Source organism: Triticum dicoccoides, chromosome 6B (assembly GCF_002162155.2).
Source record: "Triticum dicoccoides isolate Atlit2015 ecotype Zavitan chromosome 6B, WEW_v2.0, whole genome shotgun sequence".
In the NCBI taxonomy this organism is placed as follows: Eukaryota; Viridiplantae; Streptophyta; class Magnoliopsida; order Poales; family Poaceae; genus Triticum; species Triticum dicoccoides.
In genome coordinates this window covers 535939442-535953683 of record NC_041391.1, presented here as the reverse complement: position 1 = coordinate 535953683, position 14242 = coordinate 535939442, and the positions used below count along the sequence as shown (strand labels likewise).

General features: G+C 51.7%; 2 protein-coding genes across 3 annotated transcripts; one reads left to right on the top strand and one right to left on the bottom strand.

Moving 5' to 3' along the window:
• The first annotated feature begins 7123 nt into the window (after window positions 1-7123).
• Window positions 7124-9372, top strand: LOC119320387 (9-cis-epoxycarotenoid dioxygenase NCED1, chloroplastic-like). The gene has a single exon (XM_037594494.1). It carries the CDS (start codon window positions 7246-7248, stop codon window positions 9175-9177), a length of 1932 nt encoding a protein of 643 aa, XP_037450391.1. The 5' UTR covers window positions 7124-7245; the 3' UTR covers window positions 9178-9372.
• LOC119320388 (WAT1-related protein At5g45370-like) lies at window positions 9307-12456 on the bottom strand. 2 transcript variants are annotated; one of them, XM_037594496.1, is made up of 7 exons: window positions 12122-12456; window positions 11893-12009; window positions 11528-11810; window positions 10747-10902; window positions 10404-10555; window positions 9880-10117; window positions 9307-9757 (listed from the first exon to the last, which is right to left on the bottom strand). In XM_037594496.1, exons 1-6 carry the CDS (start codon window positions 12391-12393, stop codon window positions 9910-9912), a joined length of 1188 nt encoding a protein of 395 aa, XP_037450393.1. In that variant the 5' UTR covers window positions 12394-12456; the 3' UTR covers window positions 9307-9757; window positions 9880-9909. The 2 variants fall into 2 exon arrangements, with proteins under 2 accessions (XP_037450393.1, XP_037450392.1); XM_037594495.1 differs by having other exon boundaries at window positions 9307-10117.
• Between the last annotated feature and the right edge of the window lie 1786 nt (window positions 12457-14242).

Genomic DNA, 14242 nt, shown 5'->3' with positions numbered 1-14242 from the left:
CCATCCGTGTTGCGCCCCTCCCTCTCTCCCCGCGCCGCGCCCTACCCCCTCTCTCCCTTAACCCGCGCCGCACCCTACCACCCGAGCCGAACCACCATGAGTTCCTCCTCCTTCACCGTCTTCAACCCGTTCGTCGGTCCCGATGTCACCCTCGTCCGCGACCTCAACATCCATGAGCGCGTCACGGTCAAGCTCGATCACACCACCGCCTCCTACTCCGCTTGGAAGCGGTATTTTTCGATTGTGTTCCGTGAGTACCTCCTACACGGCCACGTGGACAGCACCGTGGACTCGGCGCTCATGATCAACGACGAGGAGTGGATGATCCTCGACGCCACCATCATTCGCTGGTTCTACCTCACCATCTCCAGCGACATCTTCCACACCGTGGTGAACGACGAGGACGACGCCTATGCGGTCTGGACCAAGCTCAACGGCCTCTCCACAGACAATCGGCTGCAGCGCAAGGTCCTCCTCTATGGTGAGTTTTACGGGTGCCAACAACTTGACTCGTCCATCGATGATTTTTGCGTGCGCCTCAAGAAGCTCGCCGATGAGCTCCGTGATCTGGGAGAAAAGATCGGCGACGAGCTCCTCATCAGCATCCTCTCCGGCGGCCTCAACGAGGACTTCGGGAACGCCGCCTCCAACCTCACCCTCATCCCGGAGCCCACCTTCCCAAGGTGGTCGCGTACCTCAAGCTAGAGGAGCGCCGGATGCGGGTGGCACGGACGCGCGCGACCCACACCACCCTTGTCGCTGGCACCCGCGGGGGCTCGGCCCCGCCACCGCCCCGCCCGACGCCGCCCAGCCGGCGGCGCCCGCCTTCCCGCCTGGCTTCCCGCCCGCCCCAGCCGCCCCCTTTCCGCCGCCCCAGCCGGCGGCCAATGGGAGGGGGGGTCATCGTGGCGGCCGCCGGGGTGGCCGCAAGCAGGGAGGCGGCGGCAGTGCTCAGGGAGGAGCACCTCGCCAGCAGCAGCCGGCCCCTCAGTCGGCGGCTCCGTGGTACGCCGGCCAGAACTCATGGACCGGCGTTGTCCACGCCTACTCCATGCCGGTTCCTCGGGCTCCTACTCCGGGCCTTCTCGGCACTCTGCCTCCGTCACACCAGGCGTACTACGCCGCGCCGCAGCCCTATGCAGCGCCCTACGGGCAGCAGCTGCCGCCAGGTGGGCCGCCGCTGCTGCCCCTGACGGCTGCGCCTCCCCTCCCGCCGGCACCGTGGGACCCGGCCCTTCTGGCGGCTCTCCACACCGCCCCTTCCCCGTCCAGCTACATCGGCGGCGGCGATTGGTACATGGACAGTGGCGCCACCGCTCATATGGCGGCGTATCCCGGTAACCTCCACACTGCCCATCTTGTCCACACCTCCAACCGCATTACCGTCGGTGACGGTTCTTCTCTTCCCATCATCCATATTGGACATACATATTTTCCATCTAACTCCACTCCTATATCCATGTCTAATATTCTTGTTTCTCCTGACCTTATTAAAAATCTTGTTTTCGTTCGTTCTCTTACACGTGAAAATCTGGTCACTGTTGAATTTGACGAATGTGGTTTTTCTGTTAAGGACGCTCGCACGCGGATGGTGCTCCACCCGTGTGACAGCCCCGACGAGCTCTACCCGGTTCACTCCGCCATCTCCACCACTTCCGCCGCCCCTGTCGCTCTCGCCACCGGAGTGGATCTCTGGCACGCTCGCTTGGGTCATCCTAATCCTACCACCCTTCGCCACATACTTCGGAGTTTTTCTTTCACATGTAATAAGAACGAGGATCACTCGTGTCATGCATGTCGCCTCGGCAAACATGCTCGTCTTCCGTTTAGGCCTTCTTCCTTTGTTGCATCGTACCCGTTTGAATTAATTCATAGTGATGTTTGGACATCTCCTGTTGCAAGTAATACGGGCTTTCTTTATTATCTTGTCATACTTGATGATTTTTCACATTATGTGTGGACCTTCCCGTTGCGCCGCAAGTCGGATGTTATATCCACCCTTGCCGCTTTCTACTCTTACGTTCTCACGCAGTTTGGTCGACCCATTCTCGCGTTGCAGACAGACAACGGGAAGGAGTTTGACAACACCGCTGTTCGTAATCTTCTCACCACACATGGCACGATTTTTCGTCTCACTTGCCCGTATACCTCGCAGCAGAACGGTCGTGCTGAGCGCATCCTTCGCACTCTTAATGACTGCGTTAGGACTCTTCTCTTTCATGCCAATGTGCCTTCGCGCTTTTGGCCTGACGCTCTAGCCACCGCTTCTCTCCTCATCAACATCCGTCCATGCCGTACTCGCGGGAACTTTACACCTCACCACCTTCTCTTCGGTGCACCTCCCTCTTATGAAGGGCTTCGCATCTTCGGCTGCCTGTGCTACCCTAGCATCGCCGCCACTGCGCCTCATAAGCTTGCACCTCGCTCCGTCGCCTGCATCTTTCTCGGCTACCCACCTAACACTAAGGGCTACCGCTGCTACGATCCCGTCCCCCACCGTGTTTTCACCTCCCGACACGTTTATTTTGATGAGATGGTCTTCCCGTTTCAGCAGCAGGTACCCCTTGTCGTCTCGTCGCCGTCGGCCACCGGCGGCCCATCGACGACCTCGTCAGGTGGACGATCACGTCTGGCTCGTGGACCGCCTCCGGGCTTTGGCGGTCCCCGCGCCCTCCTGCCGGCGCCCACCCACACGGCCTCCTCGGCCGGCTCCGACGGCGCAGCCGGCGCCCCGCCTTCACCCGCCGCCCCCGACTCGGGCGCCGCGGGGTCGGGTGCTGCCGGCTCGGCCGCCTCCTCTGCCGCCTCGATGTCGGCCTCCTCGTCGGCCCCGACGCCGGTCGCCTCGCCGGTTGTGACGCCGGCCGCGACGCCCGCCGCCTCGCCGTCCGCCTCGCCGGTGGCTCCGGTGGCTCTGTCCGGCCCCGTCACCCGCGCTCGCGCCGGCATTCATTGTCCGAGTCTCCGGTACTCGCGTGATGAGTATGTCCTCGCCGCCTCCGCCGTGGAGCCGTCGCCCATTCTTGCGTCCGCTCGCGCCGCCCTCCGTGATCCTCACTGGCTTGCGGCGATGCAGGAAGAGTTCGATGCTCTTCAACGGAACCGCACCTGGACCCTGGTTCCCCGGCCTCCTCGCGCCAACGTCATCACCGGCAAGTGGATCTTTCGCCATAAGACTCGCTCAGACAGTACACTTGAGCGCTACAAGGCTCGCTGGGTGGTCCGCGGTTTCCGCCAGCGTGTTGGAGTTGACTTCACAGAGATGTTTGCCCCGGTTGTCAAACCGGGCACGATCCGCACCGTCCTCCAGCTCGCCGTCTCCCGCGGCTGGCCTGTTCACCAGATGGATGTCTCCAACGCCTTTCTCCACGGCCATCTTGAGGAGCAGGTGTTTTGTGAGCAACCCACTGGCTTCATCGATGCTTCACTTCCCGGCCATGTGTGCCTGCTGTCTCGGTCTCTTTACGGGCTAAAGCAGGCACCCCGAGCCTGGTACCAGCGGATCACCGGGTTTCTTCAGACACTGGGCTTCAGCGTCACTCGCTCGGACGCCTCATTGTTTGTATATCGCCACGGTGACACGACTGCATATTTGCTGCTTTACGTCGACGACATCATCCTGACAGCCTCCTCCGCAGCCGTTCTTCAGCAGATTACTCTCCGACTGCGTGACGAGTTTGCTATCAAGGACCTGGGTGCTTTACATTATTTCCTTGGCATTGAGGTCGTTCGGCGTCCGGACGGTTTCTTTCTTCATCAGCAGAAGTATGCACATGAGCTTCTTGAGCATGCTGGCATGCTCAACTGCCATCCTGTTGCTACTCCTGTCGACACGAAGGTCAAGGTCTCTGCTCTTGAGGGTTCGCCTGCGTCGGATGCTCCTTTCTACCGGTTTATTGTCGGCGCCCTACAGTACTTGACTCTCACCAGACCGGATCTTCAGTATGCTGTGCAGCAGGTGTGTCTCCACATGCACGCCCCTCGTGACTCTCATTGGACTCTCGTGAAGCGGATCCTTCGCTACATCCGCGGCACGATGTCCCTCGGGTTGACACTTACGGCGTCCACTTCTCTGGAGATGGTGGCTTACTCCGATGCAGACTGGGCCGGCTGCCCCGATACTCGTCGGTCCACCTCTGGCTACTGCGTCTACCTCGGTCCTTCCCTCGTCTCGTGGTCGTCCAAGCGACAACCCACGGTTTCGCGCTCTAGCGCGGAGGCTGAGTACCGAGCTGTGGCCAACGCTGTCGCCGAGTGCACCTGGCTTCGACAGTTACTTCAGGAGCTACATCACGATGTCTCCCAGGCTACGATTGTCTACTGTGACAACGTCTCTGCGGTGTACCTCTCCGCCAACCCCGTTCATCATCGCCGGACTAAACACATCGAGCTGGACATTCACTTTGTGCGCGAGCAGGTGGCTCTTGGACGCATGCGGGTTCTCCATGTGCCGACCGCTCAGCAGTTCGCCGATGTGATGACGAAGGGACTGCCGACTTCTACCTTTGAGGAGTTCCGTTCCAGTCTCTGCGTCACTGGCGCCGCTTCGACTGCGGGGGGTGTTGAGTATATTGTATACGTGTATATGTGTATAGGGCCCACCTCCTGTTTTTTTGTATAGTTGAGGTTGTGGTCCACCTCTGTATTTATATATACGTGCCTGGTGCACCGATCAATATATCAAAATTGCACAATCCATAACTTGTCTTTCTACAGAGTGGAAGCAATGGCAACCCACGAGCGACCCGTCCATTTGATCTTCCGCTGGTCCGTGACCGTGAGGGAGACGACGACGCCGATGTTGTCCCCGGGGCCCGGCCATGCCACCCTCGCCACTCCCTTCAGATGCGATCAAACTGGCTACAGTTGCCTATCGACCTCAAAGCCTCATTTCTTTTCTTTTTATGGCCCTCCTCCGGCTTAGACCAGTTAATTTAAAGCGCTCAAAATGGCCCTCGATCGATCAGTGCCGGTCGACTGCATTATTTCTGGACTGGAGGAGTACGCACGCTCTGATCGTTCAAGACATGATACTGATTTGTTGCATCGTAGGAGAACGGTTGCTTCTGGCTTCAGATTTGGTCTCTGTGTCTGTGATGATACTGATTGGTTGTATCAGACATGCACGATCGCTCATGCTGCTGCTAATTATTCGTGTATCCGGAACGAGAAAAAAAAAACATAGTGAGCCTGTGAATCCTCGGAGACTCTTGCCGCATGTTGGTGCTGAACTGCCGATGCGTGCACGCATTCGTCTGCGAACAAACGTCCGGCCAAGAACTTCAGGGCGACCCTGACATGACATTGGTTGCGTCGCTTCTGCTCTGTTCTCTTGAGTGAAAAGTGAAGTGCTAAGCTGGTATAGATTGCTTGCAAGCTGCATCAACATTACCACCTCCATGGATCATCGCTCGGATGTTGCTGAGATGCATGCAGCCTGGGGCCTGGGCAGTAGCTTGAGCAGATGCGCTTGATATTCCGAGGAAGGTGGAAATGGAAAGGAGGATGGCGACGGGGACGGGGGAGCAGGTAGTACACCATGGATGGACGAGTGAGTGGTAGGTGGGGCCGAGGATTAATGGCTGACATGGACTGTGGGTCCCGTCAGTCCGCATCAAACACTGGAAATTTTGTAAGCATTTATCCTGTCTCGCCCAATCAATGTTCTAGATAACTGCACTGCTCAATTTCACACAAGTGTGTGGCTGGATGCTCTGCATGGATCCAACCAACCAATAGATACTAAATCTATAGTACTCCTTCGTTCCTAAATGTAAATGTAAGTCTTTTTAGAGATTTCAAATGAACTACCACATACGGATGTATATAGACATATTTTAGAATATAGATTCACTCATTTTACTCCGTATGTGCTCACTAATTGAAATCTCTAGAAAGACTTATATTTAGAAACGGAGGGAGTACTAACTACTCTCTCCGTTCCTAAATATTTGTCTTTTTAGAGATTTCAAATGGACTACTACATACGGATGTATATAGACATATTTTAGAGTGTAGATTCACTCATTTTGCTTCGTATGTAGTCACTTGTTAAAAAATCTAGAAAGACAAATATTTAAGAACGGAGGGAGTAGATAGCCACACCATGCATGCAACTTGTAATTTGAGATTTCATGCTCATTACTGTGCACCGGGTATTGTACAACCCACAGCCAAATGGTAAGAAGTAGTGAAAAATTGTGTCGATCATATCTAATACAACCAAAGCATGTAGTGTAAAAAAATGATTTTATATTATGGGAGAGAGTAATTTATAGTTGAACTGGGCAGTTGCTTAGCAATTCAATCGAAATTGTGTGAACGCGCCCTTTCCAAGCTAGCCACTTGAAAACCTTGGGACTTCTTTTTCATACATGATCCAGCCACCAGTTCTAGGATTCTATCTTTTCTTCCTAGATCACATCAACAATAAGAAACCTATGGAGTTGTCCATTTGGCGAAAGCATAAAATGTTGGGGTCGTAGACCGTTGGATGGCTACTCACAAATTCACCATCCCACCATCCTATAGTATAATATATTAATATAAAAGCGTTTTTCCACTAGTGTAGTGTCAAAAACGCTCTTATATTATAGGACGGAGAGAGTACATTTCAGGCCAAGAGAAGTATGGTACTTGTTGTGGCTAGATTCTATCAAAATCCAAAGTTTTGGCACAGTTTGATGAATCTCGAGATATATCTGAACATATAAAACCAAAAACACCAGAATTCCTGCAATTTCGGCGAACCCAATCACCTAATGGTGTCTGAAATTTGATGAACCGAAATTGTGAACCTGGTTTTAGGGTGTGTTTGGATTGCCATCAAAGTGCACCCTACCAAAAAAAGTTCATGGCCGAAACGTCAGCCCTTGTTGGATGATTGCTAAAATTTTCTAACTATAGTTCATTTTTCTTGCCATTGTTGATCAACTCATGGGCAAATAAATCTCAACCAAATTTTAGGAAAACTAGCGCAACTCTTCATCCTCCCACATTGTGCGGTCGCTGTGATCCAACGGTCCACGTAATCTTTGAACTTTTCACCAAATAAACATTTCCACCAGGTAAGTTTTCCTTTTACTGAGGCTATATATAGCCAGGCCATACAAGCAGCATAAAGGCAGTAGCCTGCGAACTGGTATCAGCGTTTGCTGCTACTCACCTGGGTTCCAAGTTCCAACAAAGAAATTGCTACTCATCCACTAACAATCCAAAGAGCCATTGATCTGCAGATTGCAGAAAATGGAGGGAGCACTTGTCACCTCCAACTTCAGCATGCCTGATCTCTACCCTGCCAAAGCCAATGCTGCTCATGCTGCGAGATCGAGGAGGCTCTCCTACATCTCCCCCGCTGCCTCTTCTGCTGCTGCTCCGAACCCCAGCTACAGAAGGAGGAAGGGCACGTCGCCCCCGCCGCCGTGGGCTGCCGCCACCGCCACCGTCCTCACCTCGCCGCCCAAGCCGGTCGAGCAACAAGAAACGGAAGAGCACCTGGTCGACACGTCCGTGAACAATGCAACTGGTACACGAGTTGCTACCGCGAGAACGAGCAGGGCATCCGATGCGCCGCGCCAGGCGGCTCGGTCGTCCAGGCCTCGCCGCCGGCCCGTCACTTCGCTACAGGCGGCGTTCTGCAACGCGCTGGAGGAGGCGATCAACACGTTCGTCGACCCGCCGGTGCTGCGTCCGTCGGTGGACCCGCGGCACGTGCTGTCCGCCAACTTCGCGCCCGTGGACGAGCTGCCGCCCACGCCCTGCCCCGTGGTGCGCGGCGTCATCCCGCGCTGCCTCGCCGGCGGCGCCTACATCCGCAACGGGCCCAACCCGCAGCATCTCCCGCGCGGGCCGCACCACCTCTTCGACGGCGACGGCATGCTGCACTCCCTGCTCCTCCCGACGGCGCCCGACTCCGACCCCGTCCTCTGCTCCCGCTACGTGCAGACGTACAAGTACATCGTGGAGCGCAACGCGGGCGAGCCGGTCTTGCCCAACGTCTTCTCCGGCTTCCACGGCCTGGCCGGGATGGCGCGCGGCGCCGTCACGGCGGCCAGGGTGCTGACAGGCCAGATGAACCCGATGGAGGGCGTGGGGCTCGCCAACACCAGCCTCGCCGTCTTCGGCGGCCGCCTCTACGCACTCGGCGAGTCGGACCTCCCGTACGCCGTGCGCGTCGACCCGGCCACCGGTGAGGTGACCACGCTCGGCAGGTGCGACTTCGGTGGCCGCCTCAGCATGGGCATGACCGCGCACCCCAAGAAGGACCCCATCACCGGCGAGCTCTTCGCGTTCCGCTACGGCCCCATGCCGCCGTTCGTCACCTATTTCCGGTTCGACCCTGCAGGGAACAAGGGCGCCGACGTGCCCATCTTCTCCGTGAAGCAACCGTCTTTCCTGCACGACTTCGCCGTGACGGAGCATTATGCGATATTCCCGGAGATACAAATCGTGATGAACCCCATGGGCATGGTGGTGGGCGGCGGCTCGCCCGTCGGGGCGGACCCCGGCATGGTGCCTCGCCTCGGCGTGATCCCCAAGTACGCCGCGGACGAGTCGGAGATGCGGTGGTTCGAGGTGCCGGGGTTCAACATGATGCACTCGGTGAACGCGTGGGAGGAGGCCGGCGGCGACGAGATCGTGATGGTGGCACCCAACATCCTGTCCATCGAGCACACGCTGGAGCGCATGGAGCTGATCCACGCCTCCGTGGAGCTGGTGCGCATCAACCTCCGCACCGGCAACGTCACACGCACGCCGCTCGCGGCGGCGAACCTCGACTTCGGGGTGATCAACCCGAGCTGCCTCGGCCGCCGCAACCGCTACGGCTACTTCGGTGTTGGCGACCCCATGCCCAAGATCGGCGGGGTGGCCAAGCTCGACTTCGACCGCGCTGGCCACGGCGACTGCACCGTGGCGCGCCGGGACTTCGGGCCGGGGTGCTTCGCCGGGGAGCCGTTTTTCGTCCCTGATGACGTCGAGGGGAACGGCGACGAGGACGACGGCTACGTGGTGTGCTACGTGCACGACGAGGGCACCGGCGACAACAGGTTCGTGGTGATGGACGCGCAGTCGCCCGACCTGGACATCGTCGCCGAGGTGCAGCTTCCCTCCCGCGTCCCCTACGGCTTCCACGGCCTATTCGTCACTCAGGCCGAGCTCCGGTCACAGCACCAATGATCATCAGATTCAGACACGCCAACACGTTCGATGTTTCCGCGCCATAGATTGCGCGCCACGATGTATAATAGTAGACCAATAGAGTGGTGCATGGGTAGGTCATGTATAGGATCCCATGACATACACATAGGAGAAATAGGTCATCTCATGTGTAGCATTTACATGTTTACAAGAAAGAATTGTTGGTGAAAAACATACCTGCAGTACAAAAAAACAGCCTGGAAAATACTTGCAACACACGTCCAGCCTGCAGAATTGCTAACTCATCGAGTAGTAGTATGAAACAAGGCATGAACTACAAGAACTTAACAGATGTAAGAGAGTAAAACATTTCTCTCAAAGTTCTACACACATGACCTCACTGGCTACAGAGTTTATACATATGTATGTATGTAGGGATTTCACGGGATATACATACTATTGTATTTCACAAAGTCGGTGGTGCTACCTTGCATTTGGTAATAGAATCATCAACTCAGCATCCTCAATGTTGTTAGTCTGAAAAAGCAGAATGAGCATGGCTTCTCTTTTGCCTAAATTAACCTAACTGCTCCTATGGAAGGTCTGAGAGTATGATTTTCTGCAGCCGACACAGATGCCAACATCATTACCAATCGTCAGTACAATCTTCTCTGCAGCACTTCTCTTCCCAACATCTAATGCATTATGTATTTTTACTCATCAAAGGAGATAGTGAGATACCTAGCATAAGTTGCATAAAACACCAGCTTCTCAAGATTCATGTGGCACATTCCACAGCCTGGAAAGGGATATAAAGGGCCTGGGGCTCAAGTTACCGCCCTTTATGACTTGAGAAGCACTGTCACATGGCTCCGATGCGCATTTTACATAAGGTACTCCAGTGGCAGTCAACTTTTCTCGATGTCGTGCCCAGGTGACAATGTATAAACCAGAGATGATTAGAAACCCTCCAATAATACTGCAAGCAAACAGAGCAGATTACTTCAGATCAAAAGAGATGGTAAACATTTATTGCTACAAAAAGAATTACTTTATTACCATATGTTAGAAACTTAGACTATTGACCTTTCAGATTATCAGATGGTCAAATAGAACAAGACATCAATGTGCATATCCTACATACTACATACACAAATTAACAAGTAAGTAGAAGAGGTCTGGAAAAGTATTTTTCACTTCAAAGAAAGGATAAAATGGAAAAGGTTAACTCTAAAGAGTAGAACATATGATAAACATACTCTTACCTTCCGAAATAAATTGGACTGCCCAGAAAGAGCACTGACAAGAGAGCAGAGAGCACTGGCTGGAGAGGCATATATAGTGCCACCATAGCTGGGCCCAGAATTTTGTTGGACCATGTCAATAAACCAGTATTAAGAGCAGATGAAACAACTCCCTGAAATAGGGGGGAAATAGGGGAATTTCAGTATAGTATATTTATGGTGGCATGCGTCAACTACTTCTATACCCTACACAAACTAGCTTATTGCAAGTTTGCAACAATTATCACCACCACAGTACTACATACATGTAGAAATTCAATTCATGGTCCCATGCATGGGAAAGATAAATCTAACACAATCTTACAGCATATACAACAGCCGCAAACTCAGATGCAGTCAAAGTCCAATCTTCTTTACTGGTTGTTGAAAAAACTCCGGAAATAAGCATTAAAAGAGCTCCAAAAAAGTATGAGTAAGCTGTCAATGACAAACTGCAAGGGTACTTCACCAAAATTGGAGCCTGAAATAACAACACATGAACATAATAAGTATAAAATAACAAGAAAACTTTCTGCAATACAAATCAGAGCACATAGATCTTGTAGCATAAGTTTCAACCTTGAATAGCAAGATACTAGAGTAAGTCTAATACATAAACATATCTTCAACAATGTTAAAAGGGTGATCTCCTTCTGTTAGTATAGTGATATTGGTTCTTAAAATGAAGTATGATTTGCTCGGCCCATGACAAATCTTCTTGTGACAATTCACCAAATAACATACCATGTTCAGTATTAAGCAATGGCCAGTTGGCCACACAGCATAAATATGGGCCTTTTCTAGGAAGAGCAAACCCGGCCTAAGTTTTAATATCCTTCTCACTTTAAGAATGTCAAGAAGGCAGAGAAACCATTAGGAATTGGGACTGAAATATTCATCAAAATAGAGTGTTCTAAATAGAGTTGATGTGATCTGAAGTTGCCCTACAAGATTTACTGATCTAACTTACAGAGGCTTTCAGCCTTTCAGAACTTGTGCCATGCATATATGCCTGATAGAAAACTAAAGCTCAAGGTGTTCCGAGTTGACAAACATCAAAATGCAAATGGAATAGAGCGCGGCAACAGCCTGAAAATCATTAATACCTGCAAAGCAAGATAAGTTGCCATACAGAGGCAGTTCCCTATTAAACATAGCACTCCGATATGCCACTTTTCCAGCCCATATGCAATGAACCAAGATGATCCTGGCTCAGGTTGCAACATCTCAGTGATGACGACATTACGAGGAACATCAAGATCTAGATCGCTGCTACCAAACACAGCTGCCCCCCTGTACAACACCATGAGAACAGCACCAAGCACACAGACGATTGTGCCACCAACCTTGGCACGGCCCTCGTGTGTGACCAAGCTCGCCGTTTCAGTCCTGAAAATTGTAAAATGCTTAAACCAGCAAACAAAGAGAGATGCGAGTCTCTGAACATTTTTCAAGATTGAGTGAGACTGACCCCATGATGAGGGCCAAGATGAAAGTGAAGACGGGAATTGATGGCTGAATGGCGGCGGCGTATGTCGGATTGGTGTAGCCGAGGCCGAACAAGAACAGCAGCTGGTTGCCAAAGATGCTACAGGACAAACAACCAGACGCATCAGAGCACGAAATTTGCAAGTACATAAGCAGCATTGCTTCAAGCGGTCAGCGTGTCTGACACCGAGCGACCGGGTGGCCAGGCTTACCCCGTGAGCCCGAGGAAGAAGAAGGAGGTAAGGAGGCGACGCGTGACGGGCGGCGGACGAGCCTGCGCGGGCGAGCCGCGGTGGCGGAAGAAGGCGATGGGAGCAAGCACGCAGAGCGCGAGGAGGTCGCGGTAGACGCAGAAGACAACGCGGTTGACGCCGACGTTGAGCGCCTGCTTCGCGATGACGTGGTACCCCGCGTTGATGAACTGCGACCCCACCATCGCCGCGTGCGCCCGCCTCGCTTCCCCATCCCGCGCCGCCGCCGCCATCGCCGCCGATCCGATCCCACGGTCGTCGTCCCACGGTCTGAGTAGCGACTACTCCTCTTTGAACTTTCCCTACTGTTTTTTTTTAGGATTTTTCCCCACTGGTTGTTTTTTTGAGGGGGTTTTCCCCACTGGTTAGGCAGTGGACACTCGCAGTCCATGTGCTGGGCTCTTCCTAATTTGGAAATAGTTCTAACGGACCGTCTTGTTCGTATAACCGAGTGGATCGGCCCACTTCGCGTTTTTTATTCATCCATTTTCTTTATTTTTAGAAAAGTAATACGTAATAATTTTTTTATCAAATACACAAGCATTTTTAATACGTAAAACCCTTTTAAAATTACATGAAATATTTTTAAAAGCCATGAAATTTTGCTAAATCTGTATGGTTTTCAAAAATATGTGAACACTTTGATTGACTACATGGACATTTTTAGAAATACGTGACCACCTTTTTTTAGTTGCATGGAGATTTTAAATAAATGCGTAAACAGTCTTAAAATTGCATGAAGAGTTTTCAACACTTTTTTTAGTTGTACAATTTTTTATTCTTAAAATGACTTAACACTATTCCAAAATTGCATAGTTTTTTTTTCAAAAAAAATACATGAACAAGTTTTACTTTAATTTCTTGAACATTTATTTAAAATTATGGGACATTTGGTTAAAATCAGGGAGCTTGATGATAGCCTCTTCGTGCTCCAATGTTTTCTTTAGGAGATTATAACAACATCATGCTTTAGGGGCATTGGATTTCCTGGGGTTTGGGTGATGATCGAGGAGTATGATGGGAAGGGCACACCCAGTTAGGTTTAGTTGAAACATATCAGTGTATGGCACAAAATCCATGGTATCTCAGATTTGTACCATTCCGAGCCCATAGCAGATCTGGTAGCATGAAAAATTGGTCAGGTCAAGAGCGTCGAGATGAACCCATGTAGAGTTTTATAAGGTAACTATATCTGAGTCTGGGCCAAGATAGAAGTGGCAAAGCTCCTTACCCCATTTACACCATTAAATCTTAATGAAAGGGAGAGGATTTTTTTTCATGTGAAATATGAAAAGCTTGGTTACCTATGTGAAGTTTGTGGTATCCTAGGCCATAACCAGGAAGAATGTGGTGATGGTGTTCATGGGGTTGAAGAAATTGAGTATGATGATTGGATGACGCCTTAGAGGAGATCCTTTCCAAATGGGCAGGGCAACAACAACCGAGGTGGTTTCACATCACGAACAAAGGGCAACAACCGAGCAGTTTCATAGGCATGTGAGGAAGAGGCCGCAATGGCAGCCAAAATGGGAGTGAGGGCAACAACCCACATAAATGACCATCAGGGGAAGTTGCTGTCACGAGTCGGTCCCTGAATGGGGCCCAAATCTTTGTGCTTACTGTGTCAGACCCTGGATCAATAGCTAACATGCACAATCGACGATGAAATACCGAGAATACATCATGTGTTAATTATTACATTGCAGATCCAATGCTTTACAATAGACACCTGCCTAGCTCATAGGCCAACTTATAGTACAACGTGCAGTGGAGATATCATTCTAATCTTGTGGCGCCCATGCACTCATAGGCAGAAGTTGAGTATAGCATCATAACCCTACTTTGTACCTTCCACTTAATATGATAGACCTGCAACATGATACGTTGCAGCCACAAGGGTCAATGCATCGAATGTATTGGCAAGTTTTGTTGGAAATATGCCCTAGAGGCAACAATAAAATGGTTATTATTATATTTCCTTGTTCATGATAATTGTCTATTGTTCATGCTATAATTGTGTTGACCGGAAACCGTAATACATGTTTGAATACATAGACCACAACATGTCCCTAGTGAGCCTCT